Source organism: Spathaspora passalidarum (assembly GCF_000223485.1).
Source record: "Spathaspora passalidarum NRRL Y-27907 unplaced genomic scaffold SPAPAscaffold_5, whole genome shotgun sequence".
NCBI lineage: Eukaryota > Fungi > Ascomycota > Pichiomycetes > Serinales > Debaryomycetaceae > Spathaspora > Spathaspora passalidarum.
This window is the reverse complement of record NW_006767429.1, coordinates 340942-362137: the sequence shown is the minus strand read 5'-3', so window position 1 is coordinate 362137 and position 21196 is coordinate 340942. Positions and strand designations below refer to the sequence as shown.

Sequence of the window (21196 nt, the reverse complement as noted above, 5' to 3'; positions counted from 1 at the left end):
TTCCCCCGCAGCGTAAATCACAGTTTCCCTTAGGGGCCTCGAATTTTTTCGAATTTTCCAAATTGAGACTTTCCACGGTTTCACGCTCCTTAAATTGATGATAACCAATAAAATCCACTTGTATTTAAATGACATAATTTCTCCACTAGTGAAAAATATCTTCTTTCTATTTTATTCTTTTTCATTTCTTTGGTTATTATCAATCATGTCTGCAATTGCATTAGGTCCTACCATTGGTAGAGTCACCAAACGTCGTATCCAATTCAAATCCACTAGATTCTCCAAGTACTTCTTGCTTGGGTCTGCTGCTGCCACTGCCTCTTTGGCTTACATGTACGATGACTACAAGAAGAAGAACAGTTACAACAACAACAACAACAACAACAACAACAACAATAACAACAACAAGAACATAAAGAGAAGTGGATTGATGGGTCTCTTTGGTGGTTCTGCCGTTGTCAATCAAGCCACCGTTCCTCACGGTAAAGGGTTTGATGACTATCAAAAGGTTTACAATGACATTGCTCAAAAGATCTCTGAATTCCCTGAATATGATGAAAACTCTGGTTTCTATGCTGTTTTAGTTAGATTGGGATGGCACTCATCTGGTACTTACAACAAGGACGGAAACACTGGTGGTTCATACCGTGGTACTATGATTTATGCTCCTGAAGAATTGGATCCTGCTAACAATGGTTTACAAAATGCTCGTGATTTCTTGCAAGAATTCTTAATCAAATACCCATGGATCTCCAGAGGTGATTTATGGACTTTAGCCAGTGTTGCTGGTGTTCAAGAAGCTGGTGGTCCAAAGATTCCTTGGGGTCCAGGTAGAGTCGATGACAATTCCGGTAAGAATGTTCCTCCAAACGGTTTATTACCAGACGCTTCTCAAGATGGTAAGTATGTCAAGAACTACTTTGCCCGTTTAGGTTTCAATGAACAAGAATCTGTTGCTTTATTAGGTGCCCACGTTTTAGGTAGATGTCATCCACACAATTCCGGTTACAAGGGTCCATGGGGTCCATCATTCAACCAATTCACCAACACTTTCTACAATATTTTGTTGGAAGACTGGAGAGTTAAGAAGTGGGATGGACCAAAGCAATACGAAGATGTCAAGTCTGGTGAATTTATGATGTTGCCAACTGATATTGCCTTGAAGGAAGAACCAAACTTTTTAAAGTATGTCAAGGCTTATGCTGCCGATGAAGAATTATTCTTTAGAGATTTCTCCAAGGCTTTCTCCAAGTTGATCTCCTTAGGTGTCACTTATCCAAAGGGATTCAAGTTGTGGGAATTTAAGACATTAGATGAACAAGAAGAGTAAATTTTATCTCTTAGTATAACTATTTAGTATATGAACATTATGTTTTGAATGTTGTGTAAGTTTTCATGAATTATATTGTTGTATCAAATCAACTACCGATGCTGTATATTTGTAGAACAATTTCAACGGATAGAAATATAAAAGATGAAGTCAACGAGATTGCATCTATAATGATATAGAGACGTGAATTGAGACTTAATATTGCTACCACTTGTGTATTGAGAACTAAGTGACCTTTTAGTAAGAAAAGTTACACGTTTCAAGGCGTTAATGGGAGCATGAAGTGACTGATATGACTTCCATTTGAATATACTCGGTTAGTACTCTCATTTTATTTCCATAAGTGTATATGTTTTAGGGTAGAACTACCTACATTGTAGGCTACTGCAGCGAAAGTATAGGCTCAGCAGCAGATGTTGATACTTTTACCCTTATACTTTTCCCATGTACCTACACAAGAATACATCCATCCTTTCAATCACTCAATTCTTCACTTATCTTTTCAGTGGCATTTGAATAACTCTAGTACTATTATATTGCTATCAAGCAATGATATTAAAGCTGTTTAAGATGCAAAATGCTACAAATTATACAGTAGTGTACTTTGTTCATAAAAATCGCATTCTGTACTGACCTCTGTAAATATATGGGGGGTAGGTTAAAGAGCTTAGGAATTTGCTAGGCTAAGAAACCTACGATATAGTGTATAGACTGAAAAATCTGCGAAATGTATAGGCTACTGGAGCTACGTGTTTTGAGGGTCGATATCCCTATATTTGGTGGCTCGCTGGCCTGTGAGTCCAGTTTTTCCTTGTGCCAGCAATGTACTCACCACCCAAACTAAATAAACCACAAAGACTGCTTAAGTTGGCATCCAAATAGTATAGATCGAAAGCTGATGGTCATATATTTTAAGCCAGATAATAAGTGACATATTTTTAAAGCTGTAAGAGCCAAACAGCGATAATTGTATTTCGTATACTTGGTTAAAAAATCGTCTTACCAGTTGGTGTTTGTAAATCTATGACTATGATCTTGACAACTTATAATTCACATGTCCATCAGATTACAATTATAGAGATGTGTCTGAAATTATGGAAGATTATTCAGTCTATAGTTCCGGGTTTGAGGAATTACAATCGTTAGTCCATACACCTTTGCTCGTCAAACCAAGGTTGATAAGGCCCCAATTATATGTTCTTCAACCAGCAATCATAGCTTTATCAGCCTCCAAAACATTCGTATGTACAATAATCTACAGAAATGCAAGCTCAATATCATCTAGAAAACTGAAATAGTTAAACTTTCATGATGGAAGATTAGCAGGAGTAATGTTTCTTTAGATATTTTTTTTTACTACAAATAGCTGCAAAAAAAAAAACCAAATAGTTCTTACGCAAATTTAATATCATTACCCGGCCTTCTATAGCGTAATTATCAGAATGGTGTGTATTTATCAGAATTTCATTTTTTTGCATTTTTCAAATGTATTTTGGAATTCGCACGACTTTTCAGCTTTTTTTTTTTCTGAAAATTTTCACATTAAGCTGCAAGATATAAAAAAATTTTCAGATTAATTTTACTTCTTCTCTTCTTTCTTCTCCTCATCAAGTCATCACAATGAAGTACATTCAAACCGATCAAATCTTAGACATTCCAGAAGGTGTTACCGTTGACATCAAGGCCAGAACCATCAAGGTCACTGGTCCAAGAGGTGTTTTAACCAAGGAATTAAAGCACATTGATGTTACCTTCAACAAGATTAACAACAGAGCTGTTAAGATCACTGTCCACAATGGTGACAGAAAGCACGTTGCTGCTTTAAGAACCGTCAAGTCTTTGATTGCTAACTTGATCACCGGTGTTACCAAGGGTTACAAGTACAAGATGAGATTCGTCTATGCGCATTTCCCAATCAATGTCAACATTGTTGAAACTGATGGTCAAAAGTTTGTTGAAATCAGAAACTTCTTGGGTGAAAAGAGAGTCAGACAAGTTAAGATCCATGATGGTGTCACCATGGAAATTTCTACTGCTCAAAAGGATGAATTAATTGTTTCCGGTAACTCCTTGGAAGCTGTTTCTCAAAACGCTGCTGATATCCAACAAATCTGTCGTGTTAGAAACAAGGATATCCGTAAGTTCTTGGATGGTATTTATGTTTCTGAACGTGGTACTATTGTTGAAGAAATCTAAATGAAGGTATAACTAATTTAATTAATACACTTATTTTATATTTCATGATTTTTTAGTTGATTCAAAGGTTTTTATAGGTTATTTTATGGGGATTAACCCGGGAATTTGTTTCAACTTTAGTGGATCGTTACCGAGCCTCAAATTATAATATAGAGCCACCAACGATCACACATTGTAAGTTCGCGAGACTTGAGTCTTTCACTCTTGTTGTATTCTCTTTCTAATGAGCAGAGCTAGACCATACCCCATTGTTTTGGTCTAAAATATTAGGAACTGGTTTTTTCAACTATTTCTTGTTTGAATGGTTTTAAATGGGAGAAAGTTGAAAAATGCAGTTTGTCTTAGACATCGCTGCCGGTATCGGGCGAGCATATCCGTTAGATCTGATTGAAAAATCAGTCTATGATTTTTGTTTGTTGACTCATCACTAAGGTAGTACCAAAAGGCCACTCCATATGACTATCAAGGTAGCATTCTTAGGTCCCGAAGGAACCTATACCCATCAGGTATGTACTACTTCTTCCAAATCACTTTTGTTTTTGTTTTTACTAACACTCATCAGGCCGTGATACAACAATTTGGTAATGATGTAACTATCCTTCCTCAAAAGGCCATCAGCGATTGTTTCAAATGCATAGATTCCAAACAAGTGGATTATGCTGTGGTACCATTCGAGAACTCTACTAATGGACAGGTTGTATTTACATATGATTTGTTGCGAGATTGGTTTATCAACACCACTGAACCGGAATTCAAAGTTGTTGCCGAACAATTTGTTAGCATTCATCATAATTTCCTTACTTATGCTAAGGACATAGGCCTGATCAAGACCATATATTCCCACCCTCAAGTATGGACTCAAGTTAGTAAGTTCTTACTGGAAAAAGTTAAGGCGGATGTGGTTAAGATTGATGTTGGATCTACTTCCAAAGCAGCAGAAATTGTCAAGAGTGAGGGAAGTGATGGAACTTCAGCAGCCATAAGCTCGAAAATGAGTGCGGACTTGTATGAGTTACCGATAATGTATGAAAGCATTGAGGATAATGTCAGTAATACCACCAGATTCTTGGTGTTGGGATACAATAAGCCTCTTCAGCACGGAACAAATGAAGAAGAAGAAGAAGAAGAAGAAGATATAGTCACTTCAGTTATGTTCACTTTGAACAATTCAGAGAACCCAGGGGCATTATGTGACGTATTAGTACGATTCAAATCCAATGGAGTCAACTTGATTTCAATCAATTCGCGTCCCTCTCACGTCAAACCCTGGCAGTACGTGTTCTTCGTAGAAATGATTGGTGATCTACAGGATGGAGTCAACACTAGTCTAGAGCAAATCAAACCAAACTGTTTAGAATTGGTGGTATTAGGAAGTTTCAAGAGAAGTTGGAGATATTATAAGTAGACATTATGTATATTAATATACAAATAGGACTAGGTACCAAATTTTTGATATGTCCATTCTTGGTTATCTAAAGGACAAGCATTTCTAGTTTTTAGCCATCTCTTAATACAATGTAAATGGAACGCATGGTTACACACACCCCAAGCAGCAATACATTCTTCACTGCCATTGGCAATGGTGTTTGGTTGACATTCAATACAAGGCTCCATTAAGTGATTTCTACAAATTGCACAATTTTCAATTTGCATGTCTAGAATACGTTAGTACAAAGCTCATTGTAATCAAGGTGAATTATACTTACCCCATGACCAAAATGCAACAGCGGTCCACTTCTTAACTTCAAACTTTTGCTTGGATGATGATTTGGTGGCAGGAGGCGTGGATTCAGCCAGCTCCTGTGCTACTTCTGTCATTTGTTAGTATGTGTGTTTTTTTTTAAAATCAGTGTGTATAATGAGGTAAACTTACCATCTATATCCATACGATCGTCAGCCATTTCAATAAATCTATTACTAAGTGTACTGACGTTATAATGAAGAGTATAGTGGAAACAATAATAAAAAGGTGTGGAGTTTCTTGGTTGTAAATTTTGATATGATTTGAAATCAAATATTTTTCCCCTGTGGATGTACAACGAAAATAGCAAACAAAGGCTACCAAGGTGACTTTAGCAGCATAATGTCTAATACCAATGAAGATCTAATATCTTCATTGTATCCCCCTCCACCGCCATATGTCAAATTCTTTACTAATGAAAATCTAGCAAAGCTAGCACAATGGGAACAACAACGCAAGTCAGAACCAAGTGAAAATACAGTCGAAGTCCCACCAGGTGAATTACGATTCCTTGTGCCACCAGCACCGCCATCGGGTTCTCACTACAGAGGTTATGGGAACATCTGGTCGTTTGAAGATAAACTTCCCAGTCTTAAATCTACAAATTGGCGACAACTTTACCCAGCTGAAAATGACGAGTCAATTACTTCAGAAACGAAAATAAAAGAATTGCATAAGTTAATGGATTCACTATTGCTCAACTTCTTGGAGTTGATTGGAATAATGTCAATCGATCCTACCAATTATGAGAGTAAGGTTAAGGATATTTCTTTGATTTTGATTAATATCAATCATTTACTAAATACTTATAGACCACACCAAACTAGAGAGAGTTTAATTATGTTGCTACGTAAACAAATCGACTTGAAACGACAAGAAATCGACACAATTGAAAAAGTTTCGGAAGAAGTCAAGACCAAAATTAAGAAATTGACGGAATTTGAAATAAATCTGAAGGAAGAACACTTTAAACGAAACAATAAAAACGATGAACAAATCCGGAAATTGAAATCGGAAATAATCGAAAAGTTATTACTGGATATATAATTTGTATTTATATTTAGAAAAGATCCAAGAGATCATTATTGACTGTACTACCGGTGTTTGTAGTTGTACTAGAACCCGTAAAACTTGGCTTTCCAGGTGTGGTTGTTGGAATGGTATTAAACAAGCTTAAAATATCATTGGTTTGTGATTGCCCTTGTTGTGGAGCTTCCGATTGTGTTGGAGGAGGTTGAGCCATAAACAAATCGTTCAATTCATCAAGTAAACTGTTGACACCTTCCTCACTACCGACACCATTCTCATTACCATCATCATCGAAATCAAGCAAGTTTTCATTCTTGACATTGTTAATGATTTCTTTCTTGGCTTTAGTTTTCAAATCTTCTAACTTCTCATTAGTCTTTGGTGTTCTTGAATATGCGCTTGCATCTATAAATGTCTTTGCTGGTTTGTGGTATACTGAAGATAAGGTGGATAATTCACTCATTAAAGTTTCTAAAATAATTGGATTGAATGATGAAATGGTGGTCTTGATGGCTGGAATCTTACTTAATACAATTCTTTTTTGAACTTCAACTGATGATGAAGATGATAATAATCTCCAATATATATATGCCTTATCTCTAACATCGGCATTTTCACATTCTTTGGTAGACATTTCCAAAACTTGTTGCAATAAACTAGAAAATTGTGTTCCGGTAGATTGTAAGTTAATCTTGACAATTGTAGTTAATGTGTTTAATTGCAAAATTGGATCAAATGACAAGAACTGTTCTACTAACTTTGTTAACTTGTCATGCAAATTGGAGAAATACTTTGGATACTCACCCAATAAGTAGATATAACTGGATAATGAATCATTTCTGTCCAATTCTTCAATATGATTGGAAATAATGGGAATAATCAATGTAATGAAATCGTTCTTTCTAGGGTATCTTCGTAAAATGTTAGTCAAGACAATAATTGACTCATTTATGATTAAATCTCCTCCTCTTTGTTCAATAATCTCATTTAACAATGTAACTGATTTAACAACACAATTACTTAATTGGATAGCCACAGATCCAATTGATTTTATAGCTTTTGAAACTAAGCTTGGTTCGAATTCCATAGCATACTCCTTTAATTCACTGAGTAAGATAGTACTGTTACTTTCATTAGCCAATCTAATCATAATTTCAAGCTTTTCCAATTTAAGGTATAATGGATCGGAATACTTCAAAAAGAAGATTCTTAATTCCTTGGACAATATTTGGGGATATTTCTCCAAGATAATTCGAATGTTCTTCAATCCAACATATTGAGCTTCGGGGATGCTTGAAGAATTCACCAATGACACTAGAGGAGCCAGCAACTTCTTTAAAATACCATCACGTTGTTGTTGACTAGGAATAATTTCCAAATGATGCAAGATAACCTTGATTGAGCTCAAAACCACGGAAGGGTTAACATGTTGTAATTGAGGAATAACTCTTTCTATAATATGATTGACTTGCTCTACATCTGATGTAGTATAATCATTTAAGGTGGTTAAAATGGTGATTCTACCCCATTCAGTACATTCATTGAGACATAATACCAAATTTTGAATAATTTCATGATTGATTTCAAAAACAACCAAGTTTTCATCCGTATTCATATCTTTGATTTCATACAATGCATTCAAGGCATTGACAACAACCATTGGGTTGGAATCTTTAATCAATTCTTGTAATTGCTCTAAAAATCCAAACTCAATACAAATCTGAGGATTCAAATCAAACAATTTGGCAACACACACGGCAGCAGTCTTTCTCACGTATGGATTCTCATCCTTTAAAGTTCTCTGCAAGGGAATTTCCATATAATCAACCATCTTATCCACTCTAATACAACCCATAGTTCTAATAGCCAAGGCACGAATCAATGGATTGGGATCTTCGGTATCTTGAACAAATGTATTGACGGCCAATATACACAATTCCGGATGGGTCTTGGCGTAATTCATCAAGTATAAATAAACCAATTTCTTTTGTTGTAAATCATAAGTGGCGATATTCTTCAACACGTCCGGAAACAAACTGGAGACATCTTTACCTAAAGTCATGGCTTGAATTACTCGTTGTATGGAGTCTTTACGCTCATGCTTATATTGGGATACCAATCCATTTCTTAATTCAAATGTTTCCCCCTTTTTAGGACCCAGGAGGAAACTACGGAGTTTCCGTTCAAGAATCGAATTGACCTTATTGAGATTGGCATTCAATGTGTTGCTCATCTTGGTCTGTCTATAATTATCCACTGATTAAAGACGGTGTAATATTTTCGTTGAATTTTTGTTTGTTGTTAAAAACAAAATGGCGTGTCATGTGATAATGATCACATGACTTATTTTCCCCTTATCATTTTCCAAACACATAAACACACGTCTTTTACAACCACAAAGATTCATTCAACTTCAGAGGTAACGCTCAAAATGGCTACATATGGGAATAGGAAAAGGAATAAACGCGTAAGGCTATCAACCAGTTCTACTTCCTTTAGTGATGACTTATTTAGCAATGATGAAATTCCTAGCCCTAGTGAGTCATTCAACAAGTCACCCAAGAAGTTTATCAGTGTTAGAACCACACTTGAGAAAGATACAAGCGTGAAGAATTTGACTCAGACGTTATTGAATATTGCAGACCCTCCTAAAGAAGAGAAGAAAGTACCAAAGGAGAAATCTAAAGTCAAGAGGAAACCTAAGTCTGTTCCGAGATCTACAACCAAGAAAAGTAAACCAAACAAAATCATACGATCCAATGCTTGGGATGATCTATTCAATTCTATAGAAGAGCAACCAGTTATTATCCTTGCAAACGAACAATCCTCAGCTAGTGAAGAATCAGAAACCGAAACAAACGAAGTATCCTTTGAAATCGACTTTGATTCAATATGTAAAGAAACAACACCAACACAACCAGAACCAAAACGAATAGTTCCAAAACCACAGCCTAAACAAAAGACGTACGCTAGTGATCGAACTTATCTCCTTGATGACAATGTAGAGCTCCATGTTAAACAAGAATTAACTAATGAAATCAGTTCGCGCCATGATTTTGACAATTGTGAAGCAATCCTAAATGTCAATGATTTGAGAAGTAGTAGTAATGGTATGAATACCTTATATTATATTCTTGATGGGTTGTCTGGTACTCGCTCAGTTCTAGTCAGTTCACTACTTGAATTGTTGGTATTGGTTCAAGGAAAGATATCACAATCTGATTTGAATAAAGTAGTACTTGCAGTTAAAGAGATTCGATGGAGTGATGATATTGTGGTAAAATTGGTATCTTCAGTATGTTATAGAGTTTGTACCAACCACAAGGAAGTCCTTGCACAACTTGAACTGGTTTTGGATAAAGTTATACTTGGATTGTCAACTGTTATAGAAATCACTAAATTTCTGAGAGTTAACCAAAACCTAGCTAAACCATATCTTGAACCATGCTTTGATATCGGCTTCCTAAGAGAAATCCAGAAACAGAACTTGGTTAATTGGCCAGTCATTCTTGCCATTTTAGAACTACTTGAATCAAGCCAGCGAAATAACACCGACTTACTAGAAATACTCGAGGTTTATTTTCAAGATTCAAAGCTAATAGGATTAGATGTTGAGAAATTAACGCCATTGTTTGAAGAGTCTTTCCTCCGACTTGACCAGGATAAGAATACCGAATTTGATTCTAGGATAATCAGGGTTTTCATTGTATTAACTACCAACTACGAAAAGAAGGTGGTCCAAGAAATATATGACTCCAAGTGGACACATATAATATTCGGGTTTCTTGATAGAACTTATCGAGATGCAAACCCCGAGTCTTTATCACTATGTCTACTTCTATTGGGATTATTAATGAACTTGGTTGAATGGGACTTAATTGAGGTGGATGTACCCATTATAGCCAACAATATGGCACAACTAGAAGCATTAGATAATCAACACAATAACGAGATAAAATCCTATATAATAGGATATAACGCGATTGTACTATCGCATCTACAAATAAAATACTCAAGCCAGCTCACAATAAACAGGTCAAAACTCAAGACATGGTTGACCCAGTTTCAACCTACAGCGGCCATATCCGGTAAAGTTTACATCCTTTTACAAAGCATATAACTTTCAAATGCATAATAAAATGTAATATATATTTAATCAACTAGACCTAAAACATAGAAAAAAGTATACAGCCCAATCGAAAGATGTAGTATGATGTATGTGAGTCAATCACAGTAATATTATTCTTGTATTAGTTCTTCAATCATCAACGTGTAATCCAGCGACGGCTCTACCAGTGTAGTATAAAGAGTGAACAGTGGTAACGGCGAATAAACCAATGAAGGAGTAGACCATAGGTTTGGCGTACTTTCCTCTCAAGTATAAAGGAAGCTTAGAAGATTGGTAACTTCTTTGTAAGTTGATAATTCTTTGTGGATCCATCGTTGTGTAGTTTCAATTGGAAGATGTTCTACTAAACTGTTTGATGCAATTATATTTTAGCTCTAGTTTTTTTTCTTTCCTGTTGTGTTACGATTGAAATTCAGTATTAATTTAATTGGTTGGAAGCAGAAAAAAACACATCGCGTGATTTTGCTCACGTGATTGGTATTTAGCAACCAACCAACCAACCAACTACAGTTATACATAACTACTTTACCAGTTATCTTCGTATCCACTATCCCCTCCGTAGCTATCCTCACCATAGCTCTCGTTTTCATCGTATCCTTCATTTGCATCATCATCATCGAATCCATGATTACCACCATCAAAATGGTGTTCAACATCATCGTCAAAATTATTATTACCATCATCATCATCATCACCACCGTATCCACTATTTCCATTGTGGTCGTCTTCTCTATCGCTGTAGAATCCTCTGTGGCTATCACTGCCATCTCCAAGACTTCCTTCTATATTGCTATCACTATCTCCATGGTGGAATTCATCCAAGGCATCAATCACCGACGAATCCAAATCATCTTCGTCAACTCCACTTAATTCAAAACTTCCAGTTTCACTGGCACTTTCAAATCCATGCCAGTTATCATTAGCATCAAGTTGGTAAGGTTCTCCTGATTCGTAATCCAAATCTAATTCACTATCGTAATCTTCGATCACATCTCGAAAAATTTCACCTATATTCCTTCCATCAATAAAACTATCATCAAGATCATAGTCATTATCACTATTAACATCCTCGAATCTATCTTCATCCTCGTCATCCCCATCCAAATCTCCATCCACTAAATTACGGGCGTTTCTAAATCGAGTACCACAATGCATGCATACATTTCCATGAGCTTCCCAATGACAGTTCCCACATCTCGGTACTCCGTCACTGTTATCTATCAACATTGTCGTACCTTTAAACAAGTTTCCAAATAGTTGTTTGCCTGTTTTATCAGTTTCATAATTCTTGGTCAGTTCGTCACGAAGCTTAACCAAATGTGATTTTTCCTTTTCATCAGTTGTGGTCTCTATTAATAAATCAACCACACCTTTCGATATCTCCTTAAGGTGAATATTCAACACTGGTTTATGTTCAATGTCTGTTCGACAGGTAGGACAATTCAATTTGGTTTCAAACCATTGGTGTATACATCCATAACAAAACGAGTGACCACATTCGGCCGTTACCGGTATTATCATGACTTCAGAACATATAGGACATTCCATGATATTGTTGATTTTTGCAAGCAAATGGCTTGTAAGCGAATGGTCCTAAACTTTTTTGTTAGTACATCTACTAATACACTGGAAACATCACAACTTAACATACTAATTCATTCCACACTTTGCTGTCTTCTAGCTTATGCAGCATGATTCTAACTATTTCTAATGTGACTATATTATATCAAGTGTTGTTAAAACTCTGGTAGTTATGTTTCAAACTTGTGCTCTCCTCCTCCTCTCTATGCTTTTCCAAACAGAGAAAAATCCAAATCACGTGCTTCAGAAAAAAAAACCCGGTCATTTATTCCGGGTAACTTGATCTTATGATTTGACTAGACTACTTCAAGAAGCAGGTACTAAACTGTTGCATTTACTACGAGTAAACACTTGTGGGATATAAACATTGAGGTAATCAATTGTAAGGTGGTATAAACATGCATATGAGAGAATAAAATATCCTATAACAGAAGAACACGTGCAGTAGGATAAGCAAAAAAAGGATATCATTCATCCATAGTAGTGACTCTTGAAAAATTGTCGTCTTTCAAACAAATTCCCATAAAGTTGTCCATTGGCAACATCACTATTATATTCATCAAGCATATGATTTCTAAGTTTAATAAGTTCAGCACTGTTATATTCTCGACAGTTAGTCTCAACTAACGAGTCAACTGCCAATCTAACAACATCCTTGATTGCAACATTTAATTGAGGTTGGCGTTTGATACTATACCGGCAAGTTGGACAACTCCGGTGAAGTTTACACCATCTGTACATGCATCGATAACAGAAAGAATGACGACATTTGGTAGTAACTGGAACAATCATAATTTCCGTACATATAGGACATTCTAGATCAACCACTTTAGCCAACAAATCGCTGGGGACTTGCTTAATGTCAGTGGTTTGAATCAGCTTTCTGGGAATGATTATACTCATTACTTTTTCACGGGTGACCATTGCGCTTTCCTGCTGACAAGAGAGAATAAGTTCCTTGAAAAGAATCAGTCTCCCCCCACTGCTCCCCTTAAATGAGCTTATTATTTATAGCAATACTTCCCCTCATTATCAATACTATGGTGGAAGTTTAAACTTAGTTTAAATCTCTTGAACTGGTTATTAATGCCCGATGCTACCATATGCAAATAAAGTTTAAGATTGATTCATTTTAGATTTTAGCGGATGTGGAGATAACTTGATATTTTCTGTACAAGTCTAAGGTAAATTAGTACTTGATATCAGTTGATTTCCCCATTCAGTGTATTCTGGTGTTGATGATGACAAGTGTTATTATAGCACGGTTAAGATCAAGATGTTGTAGAATAGGGAGCCGGATTGTAGGTGTGGTTTATCTGGTTGCTTGACAGCACTAATGAAGACACCTGAATTGTTTTCGCGTTTAATCTGGGATATTTTCAAACTAAATATTAAAAAATCTTCCAGTGAACTAGTCTAATTCTAATAGAGGTGTAGTATGAGTTGCCAGGCGATGTTGAAGTGATAATGATATTTAACAATGATGCTTTCAAGTGAAGCATTAGTTTGGAAACCAAAGCGCAGAAGGTGAGGCATACAGTTGAACTAACTTGGTGTGGATCTCCTAATATTTCCCATGGTATTAAGTTATCTATTAATTTGTTATCGAGTAAGCTTCAAGGTTTATGTTTGGTTTGAATAGAAGCTTTCCAGATTTATGTCTTCATGCGTTACTACTTAAGAGTATCTACTTTACTCTATTCACTACAGTGTTAGTCCTCCTTGTATTCCGAACCAATAAAGAAGGATATAATCTTAAAATCTCCCCATTTTCTTTGTCTAAAATAATCCATGAAAGCTGTATTAAACAAGGAGTCGAGTTTAAATATAATTTCTCTTTTTTTTTCATCATTCCTCCTTAAGTTTATGTTTACTAACTGGCGTGAAAAAGAACTTACTTAAGAAAGTTTTAAGCCATTCGTCCCTGTTGGTACTCATTCTTTGGTTGGCGTTTCATATAATTACTTCTTTGGAATAGAGAGTCTAGTTAATTTTATGGGACTGTTAAAAACTTAAAAATCTGCTATGATTTATGCCGCTTTTTACATGTGAAACTTTGCAAATAAAAACATGCAAATCAAGGAAACAACAGTTTTTCAAGGTTAGATTCATAACAAGAATACATTTCGTTGAATCCTATCTGAAGATATATTTGTGTAGGGTAAAGGAAGTACTATAAATAACTTGCATCAACTGGGAGATGTCATTTTCAACAACCAGCTAGACTGAGTCCAATTAAAGAATATGCATCGTTACAGCTTTTTCCATTTGGAAACTAGTAGCAAATAAACATCTTGATATGTGAAATGTACCCATTCGACCATAGAGAAACTTAAATTCACTGTAGGTTTGTGCTCATGTGAGTATTTACCACGAAACTGCAATCACAATATACATATCGGCATAGTCTAGAGCTTACTTGTTATTACTACACATATCACAATGCCTCTACCTCTTTGTGTTTGAGTAATGGCCTTGTAAGGAGCTATAATCTGTGATCTAAGTCCATCTTAAAGAGTAAAGCCTTTTTTTTTGCCTTTTAATTCTCTATACACATTACAGTCATATTGATGCAGATATCTAACTGTCTACAAAGAAATAGATTAAACCTTCTATATGCAATTATTATAAACTTGCTTGGTCCGAGTCATTAAAAACCAGGAGCTCTGGAGAAGGGGATTTACTAAATTCAGCACTAGGGTCAAACAAATAGCCAAATAGTTGGCAATTGAAAATATCAGTTTCATAAACCATAGTATGCTTGTCTCTTCTTTCTATGAGATAATCAGTCTCTTCTTCATTGTTAGCATTTATATCCAATAACAATTCAAAAATTTCCAGAGACAGTTCTCGAAGTTCAGGGTCTAATGTTGGCTCATCATCTATGTACTTGCGACAAAGGGGACATTCTTTATTACATTTTAACCATTGATAAATACAACTATAACAATAAGTGTGACCACATCCGGTTGTCATGGGGATGATCATAAATTCAACACAGATGGGGCACTCTAATACATCTTCAAGGATGTCTTCACTGAGCTTTTTATCCTAAAAATAGGTTAGTATAATCGCTTAGTATAATTGTACAATATTATACATGCTAATTTATGACAATTTGGTGCTTTCTTTGTTTTAGTCATCGTGGTAGGCTGGTATGTTGGACTTGACTTTATTTTCGCAACAATACTTAACGTTGATATTATGGACGCAGCATATCAATTTTTTTAGAAACTGGAGCCAAAGGAAACAGGAAGATCAACTGAATGTAGTTATATTAATGGAATGAATCTAACCATTCATCGTGGAAAGTCTGTAGAAGTAATGTTTAACAAGTCTCTATTTTTGACAAAGTTCACTATAAAGACCTGACTACAATATTGTACTAGATTCAAAAATAACCAATAAATACTATATATATATATAGATCTTACAGAAACTATCACGGTACTACAAGTACCAAATTATATTCCCATTCAAATAGCAATTTTGATTTTGTCAAAAAGAACGTGAATAGCACCTAGTATGAACCGAATAATGAAAACTTCCCCGGGAAAACGTATCACTAAGGTATACCACATGAACAACGCAAATGCCATCACAATCCACTTCAAAAATACCATCAAATGGCCCCATTTTTTCTCAACATCTATAGCTTCAACCACAGCACCTCTGGGATTATCATCATTATCCCGGATATTAGCTGGGTTGGGTAAGAGTAACACCCGGCCATGCTTCCATTTATCTAACTGGTCTAATTTGTATGCAAACGTGAGCTTTTCATTTAATGAATATAATTGACCCCCAAAAAGTTGATTATGCAGTAGATCTTTTTGATATTTCTTCTGCAGTTCATTTCTTCGTTTAACAAGACAGGATGCTTCTTCTTTATCTGCACTGGACCTGGCAAGTAAATCTATCATATGATTAGAAAGATCATTCATTTGAATATTTAAAACCGGCATGGTATATATTTTTGAGTTGCACATAGGACAAAGTATTCTGTGTTGAAACCATTCTGTCAAACAAAGATAACAATAGGTATGTCCACAAGAAGTTGTCACTGGGGAAATCACAATTTCTGAACAAATAGAACATTCGATGTTATTAGCAATCTTGGATAAAAGAACATTTTCCAGTTTGTCTTCCTAAAGGCGTTTGTTAGTATTTAAACGGTAATGTTGGTTATTTGTGGCAACATACTAAGCTCACATTCTGATCTATACTACCGATTCTTTTAATCTGTTTTGTTTTGAAAGCCTTTAGTTTGTGTTTATGAAACCATTCCCGCAACAGTACAGGCATAATGGAAACTCAAAGTGGAATTGTTTTCAGCAATTCTAAGTTCAAACAGTTATTGTCGTTTGAAATGCCAAAAAGTTTGATGCGGAGGGGATTTCAGATGTGAAATGCTACCAATTATCAACAGAAATCAGCCGCACAATATCACTAGCATCACAAATTAAATATAATTAAACCACTATCAGCGTTAGATCTAATCAAGTAACTCCAAGACTAAAAGCTGTTGCTGGAAATTCGATTAATTTCAATAGGTTCCTAAAAAGGATTTCGAGTTAAGAATCTAGTTTCGCGAATCTAGTTTCGCGAATCTAGTTTCGCGAATCATGCAACTTCATGCATGCGAAAAGAATCTTTAAACTTTAATTCACCCTGCCATTAAAATAATGCCTGTCATAGTTAAGATTCTTCAGAAATCTTAATTAATCACTTAAAGAGGCTTTCACTCTTAATAAGAGAGTGTATAAAAAAAATAATGAAGGATGCGAGGTTCGAACTCGCGCGGACACTGTCCAGTAGATCTTAAGTCTACCGCCTTAGACCACTCGGCCAACCCTCCAATTTATATTTCATAAAAAAGGCATCTTTTTTGACACTAAATTTATTTCACGTGATACGGATATTCACACCCGTGTTAATATCGATATTTATACTTGCTTGCTATTTTACTTGAGATGCTTTCAAGAATTTGTGTGTGAAATGAAGTGAAATTCAACTTTCCAAGTTGGAAATATCATTTTATTGGCAAAATATACCCTCAAATGTTTTTGGTAAAATAATGAAGGAATACTACAAATTATATCCTTGCAAAATCCCTTTAAGTGACATTGCTCAAATTTCTAGCAAAAATCTCACTAATTATCTGTGATATATTGAAAAACAAAAGAATTAATACTAGATTCCGATCCAATAACTAACTACAATAGTTATTACAGCTTTGATGTACTGCTTAGAAAACCGAGAGGAAGATATTTCAAGGAACCAAAGAGTACGCTTTCAAAACATGGCTTACACGAAAATGAAAGAATTTACTTTGCTTGTTATCTATCTAATGGAAGCGTAAATTTCTACTTTCCACCGAAAAGAAAGCATTGTCTATCTCACTCCAGATTTATCCTTACCTTTTAACTTTTTCCAAAACACTTAAACGCTTCTAAAACATCAAGATTATATTGTTAATAGACTCTTGCATTGAAAAAATCCCCACAGACATATATTTATCTACATCGGCCTATGGACTCGGTCTAAAATCTTCTAAAAATTCAATATTGCTGAGTAGTGCTTAACTATACGTTGATGGACCATGGTTTTTGACTCTTTCACTATACTATTAGAATTTCTTTTAAATCTTTTTTCCTTTTTTTGAATAATTCCTATACCTTGCATGCTCGGCGTTTTGTTAACGCCTTTTGCACCCTTTCTCTTCCCTATCAATCTACAGTTCTTTTTATAACTTCTAGCCGCAGGACAACAAGAATCGTATGATTATACCGATGATGTAATTTAACAACGCTTTTATTTAATTCTTATAAACTAGGTAGACTCCTTGAAAAGCAAAGCAAGTTTTAAAAACCATTGAAAGCAGTATACAAGTTATAGTTCTTTGGCGTAAAAATAATATTTTGTAATCTAAAAAGTCCAAAAAATAATATTTTCAAACTCTTTAAAAAATATTCTGCATATTTATTAAATCTTTTTTTTTAAAAGTTCCATGAAAGCGCAAATAATCTATTAACTTGCATTAGTCCAGATCCGCCTTTAGCAAATATTTTCTATAGATTTTCTGTTATTGTGTAGATAGGGGGTAATATTATTTTGTAAAAGAAAGAAATCAACCGTTAGAAAACCAAACGAGTCCGATTATATAAATATAGGATTGAATTCCTTCAACCCTATCAAGAATTTTTCTACTATTACATATTTACCAGTTGCAAATTCCAACCTATATTTTCATTGAAATGTTCGCTACTGATTACTATAACCCCTTCAACAAAATCAAATCAACTTCCAATAATGGTCAACTTTCTCCTAACCCTCCCATTCTTTCTAAGACCATAACGGATTACTTCACTATTAAAAAGAACTTACCAATTGATGTATCCTTGCCAGAGAATATTGAGAATGGTAGTGATTTCGAATCAGGAGATGATACAAATATTGATCCATTTGATAAGGAATATTGCCCATATACTCCACGAACAAGTTATTTACCTTTAACAAACTATGATGCTTTTTCTTCACCCATAGTGGATCCATACTTTCCTACAGATGTGGTTGTCCCCCAATTCACCCCTTACAAATTTCTCGTTGTTGATGATAACATTATTAATTTGAAAATCTTGTGTCGCCAACTCTTGAAGATCTTTCCATATGCTGAAGTCACCAAGCTCCAAGATTCGACCAAAGTTAAACCCATATTAGACACAAAATCATTCGATCTTGTGTTTCTCGACATAGAGATGCCAGAAGTGAATGGGATTGAGTTGGCTCAACACATGAGATGTAGTGAGAGGTTTGACCAGTGGGGAGTAATTGCTGTGACAACATTGACTTCAGTAAGAGATTTAAACACTTATAAGAACTGTGGTATTGATTTTACTTTTGAAAAACCAATGAAGGCAGATTTAAGTGAGATAGCTAGAATTATTGATGAGATTATCCGTCAAAGAAAGTTTGGTCTTTTCTCTTAGTTTTCTTTTACTCTTTCTTATAAGCTTTAGAAATTGTTTTAGAGTAAATAGAGTTGTTTAAAAATCAATAGGATTAATATAAAGAAACAAATACTTATTACAATGTTAGCGTAAGATTTTGAAGCTATGTAGCAAGTTTAAAGACAACATATTTAGCTTGTCCAAAAAAAAAGATAAATTTCATGCAAATAAAGTGACATATGAGATCTATGTCTTGGGTGCTGCAAATTACTGATTTTCTGTACATTAATGCACGTTGCAGCCTCCTCCGTTTATTGCATAAAAGTTTTGGTCTGGGAAAATACTCTTTGTGCTATTTATTTTATTTTATTTTATTTTATTTTTTTTTGCTGCAAGGAATTTTAGACAATAAAATTCTCGCAAATTCTAATTTAAAAGAAACGATAATAAAAAAATAAATGACTACTTAGGTCTCTTAAAATTTGCCAAGCAGAAGAACAGATGTAGTTTCTCCGAATTTTTCCATACATATACGTCATTATACCGATTTTTAAGCCCGGATCGCATGATTAATCTAATGAATCGCTTGCTTTTTGTGACGCACGTTTTATTTTAGGAAAGGAAGCTGGAGTCGGGTATTATTTCAGTATTTTTGTAACAAAAATAGCTCAATGATGCAGATCTACTGTCATTCCTAGTCAATAGATAGCCATTTTGGTATGATTTAAACACAAAACAATAGGAATATTATAAACACAAAATAATATCTTATCGAAAGAACTGAGAATTTCTTCTAGTCTCCCAATTGATAAATCAGTGGATAATCAGATTCAAAAACGGTTATGCTAAAATTCCAACCGATTGCGTTAAATAATTAACTGATTTTACCGAACAGACTTAACAACAAGCTCTATGAGATTTCAAAAAAGATTATTGATAATTCTCATACGGCAATATTTTAGTAGCAATATTCAAGAAAACCATCAGCAATACTAAGTTAGATGCTTAATATTCTTGAAAATGATTTCTTTTTCACCTTATATCTTTAAAGGTAACCTATACAGGACCATTCATATTTGTTGTGGAAGTTTCTGAATAAAAATTGAATCAAAATACCAATCTTCCATAGAATTTCCCAATATTCCGGAGTATGATTTACCCGGGAGCAAGAATAAGATATTGTTTCAAGACCAGACAAAGAAATCGACTGTAAAAATCAGTCCAGGAGCCAGCAGGCCAGAAAAAGAAAAGGTATTTATGTTAACCAAAATTGAAACTGGGATGGTCATGAATAATTCTTGCAATTTTGCGGTAACCAATAATGCGCGCTCTTGGAAATTCCTCCATTCACTTTATTACAACTAAGAGAAAGATAGTTTCATATAATGGAAATTACTTTCCAATACAGTTTCTTTGATTAATTCAAAACAAGTTAAGCATCCAATACCTCAATGCGACTTCTGATTTTATGGTAATATTGATTCTATTTTACCAACTATTAATTGCAGAGGTTATATCAAAGTTGAATAATCTGTTCTCTCAAATAATCACATACGTGTGTTAGTGATGGATCATAGCACGACAAGACAGTAGATACGTTTCTACAAATACCAACACTAACTCGAATTTGTAAGACTGCAAATCAGTAAGCCCACCAATGAACCATAAATCAATGACTAGGAGATCGAATAAAAATTTGAATATCAATTGGCTGAATAAGTGGTATCATCATCCTCTCCTCCTCCTCATCCTTTTGTTTTAAAGGTTCACACATGATTTCGTTCCCTGGGTAATCATATTCGAGAACCAGAAATTACAAATCCTAAGATCATCAAAATGTTATTTCTATTTTGATTCACTGTGGATATATGCCATGTGTATTCTATCAATCAAGTGAAGTACCACTTGGAAATCAGATTACACATCTCGGGACTACCGATATGCCTCAACATTTTCAGAATAGACCAATTTCAAAGGAAGCTAACTCTCATAGTGAACTACATCCAGAAACAAATTATTACATTTTTCCTCCTTCAAAATGGCCAAGACCAATCCAATAATCTCTCAAAACAATATGCTGTCAGGACACTTGCCGCTCGGATTGTTCCAGTTCCGCTGGACATCCGGGCAATAAAAGCCCCCTTTGTGACGTACTGAGACTTGCATTTATTTGTTCATTTTCTGTGGTCCTAGTGCTTGACTTATTTTGCTAGTTCTGTTAGACTTTACAGCATCGTCAC

General features: G+C 34.9%; 12 protein-coding genes across 12 annotated transcripts; 6 read left to right on the top strand and 6 right to left on the bottom strand. All coding sequences in view use genetic code 12, as the record gives it.

Annotated features, from left to right (window-relative positions):
* Positions 1-178: 178 nt before the first annotated feature.
* On the top strand, positions 179-1535 carry CCP1 (cytochrome-c peroxidase; the record flags this gene model as incomplete). The annotated part of the gene is made up of 1 exon (XM_007376048.1): positions 179-1535. The coding sequence occupies one exon, from the start codon at positions 206-208 to the stop codon at positions 1328-1330; it is 1125 nt and encodes a 374-aa protein (XP_007376110.1).
* Positions 1536-2941: 1406 nt separating this feature from the next.
* Positions 2942-3692, top strand: RPL9B (60S ribosomal protein uL6; the record flags this gene model as incomplete). Its single annotated transcript, XM_007376047.1, has 1 exon — positions 2942-3692. The coding sequence occupies one exon, from the start codon at positions 2951-2953 to the stop codon at positions 3524-3526; it is 576 nt and encodes a 191-aa protein (XP_007376109.1).
* Positions 3693-3949: 257 nt separating this feature from the next.
* On the top strand, positions 3950-5487 carry PHA2 (prephenate dehydratase; the record flags this gene model as incomplete). The annotated part of the gene is made up of 4 exons (XM_007376046.1): positions 3950-4029; positions 4086-5181; positions 5233-5337; positions 5400-5487. Coding segments are annotated over 2 exons (890 nt in total), but the record flags the coding sequence as incomplete, so codon positions are not given.
* Positions 3950-8554, bottom strand: APL2 (Apl2p; the record flags this gene model as incomplete). The annotated part of the gene is made up of 4 exons (XM_007376043.1): positions 3950-4032; positions 4089-5181; positions 5233-5337; positions 5400-8554. One exon carries the CDS (start codon positions 8527-8529, stop codon positions 6328-6330), a length of 2202 nt encoding a protein of 733 aa, XP_007376105.1.
* Positions 4926-5487, bottom strand: HRT1 (SCF ubiquitin ligase complex subunit; the record flags this gene model as incomplete). Its single annotated transcript, XM_007376045.1, has 3 exons — positions 4926-5181; positions 5233-5337; positions 5400-5487. 3 exons carry the CDS (start codon positions 5425-5427, stop codon positions 4961-4963), a joined length of 354 nt encoding a protein of 117 aa, XP_007376107.1.
* On the top strand, positions 5610-6314 carry MED7 (mediator complex subunit; the record flags this gene model as incomplete). Its single annotated transcript, XM_007376044.1, has 1 exon — positions 5610-6314. The coding sequence occupies one exon, from the start codon at positions 5610-5612 to the stop codon at positions 6312-6314; it is 705 nt and encodes a 234-aa protein (XP_007376106.1).
* A 173-nt stretch (positions 8555-8727) lies between the features above and the next one.
* SPAPADRAFT_51346 (uncharacterized protein) lies at positions 8728-10416 on the top strand (the record flags this gene model as incomplete). Its single annotated transcript, XM_007376042.1, has 1 exon — positions 8728-10416. One exon carries the CDS (start codon positions 8728-8730, stop codon positions 10414-10416), a length of 1689 nt encoding a protein of 562 aa, XP_007376104.1.
* Positions 10417-10554: 138 nt separating this feature from the next.
* COX7 (cytochrome c oxidase subunit VII) lies at positions 10555-10737 on the bottom strand (the record flags this gene model as incomplete). The annotated part of the gene is made up of 1 exon (XM_007376041.1): positions 10555-10737. The coding sequence occupies one exon, from the start codon at positions 10735-10737 to the stop codon at positions 10555-10557; it is 183 nt and encodes a 60-aa protein (XP_007376103.1).
* Positions 10738-10767: 30 nt separating this feature from the next.
* Positions 10768-12172, bottom strand: SPAPADRAFT_61891 (uncharacterized protein; the record flags this gene model as incomplete). The annotated part of the gene is made up of 2 exons (XM_007376040.1): positions 10768-12018; positions 12077-12172. 2 exons carry the CDS (start codon positions 12116-12118, stop codon positions 10951-10953), a joined length of 1110 nt encoding a protein of 369 aa, XP_007376102.1.
* Positions 12173-12372: 200 nt separating this feature from the next.
* Positions 12373-13354, bottom strand: SPAPADRAFT_61890 (uncharacterized protein; the record flags this gene model as incomplete). The annotated part of the gene is made up of 1 exon (XM_007376039.1): positions 12373-13354. One exon carries the CDS (start codon positions 12928-12930, stop codon positions 12478-12480), a length of 453 nt encoding a protein of 150 aa, XP_007376101.1.
* A 2272-nt stretch (positions 13355-15626) lies between these two features.
* On the bottom strand, positions 15627-15971 carry SPAPADRAFT_61889 (uncharacterized protein; the record flags this gene model as incomplete). The annotated part of the gene is made up of 1 exon (XM_007376038.1): positions 15627-15971. A coding segment is annotated over one exon (345 nt), but the record flags the coding sequence as incomplete, so codon positions are not given.
* Positions 15972-18220: 2249 nt separating this feature from the next.
* Positions 18221-19092, top strand: SPAPADRAFT_67393 (response regulator; the record flags this gene model as incomplete). The annotated part of the gene is made up of 1 exon (XM_007376037.1): positions 18221-19092. One exon carries the CDS (start codon positions 18264-18266, stop codon positions 18993-18995), a length of 732 nt encoding a protein of 243 aa, XP_007376099.1.
* Between the last annotated feature and the right edge of the window lie 2104 nt (positions 19093-21196).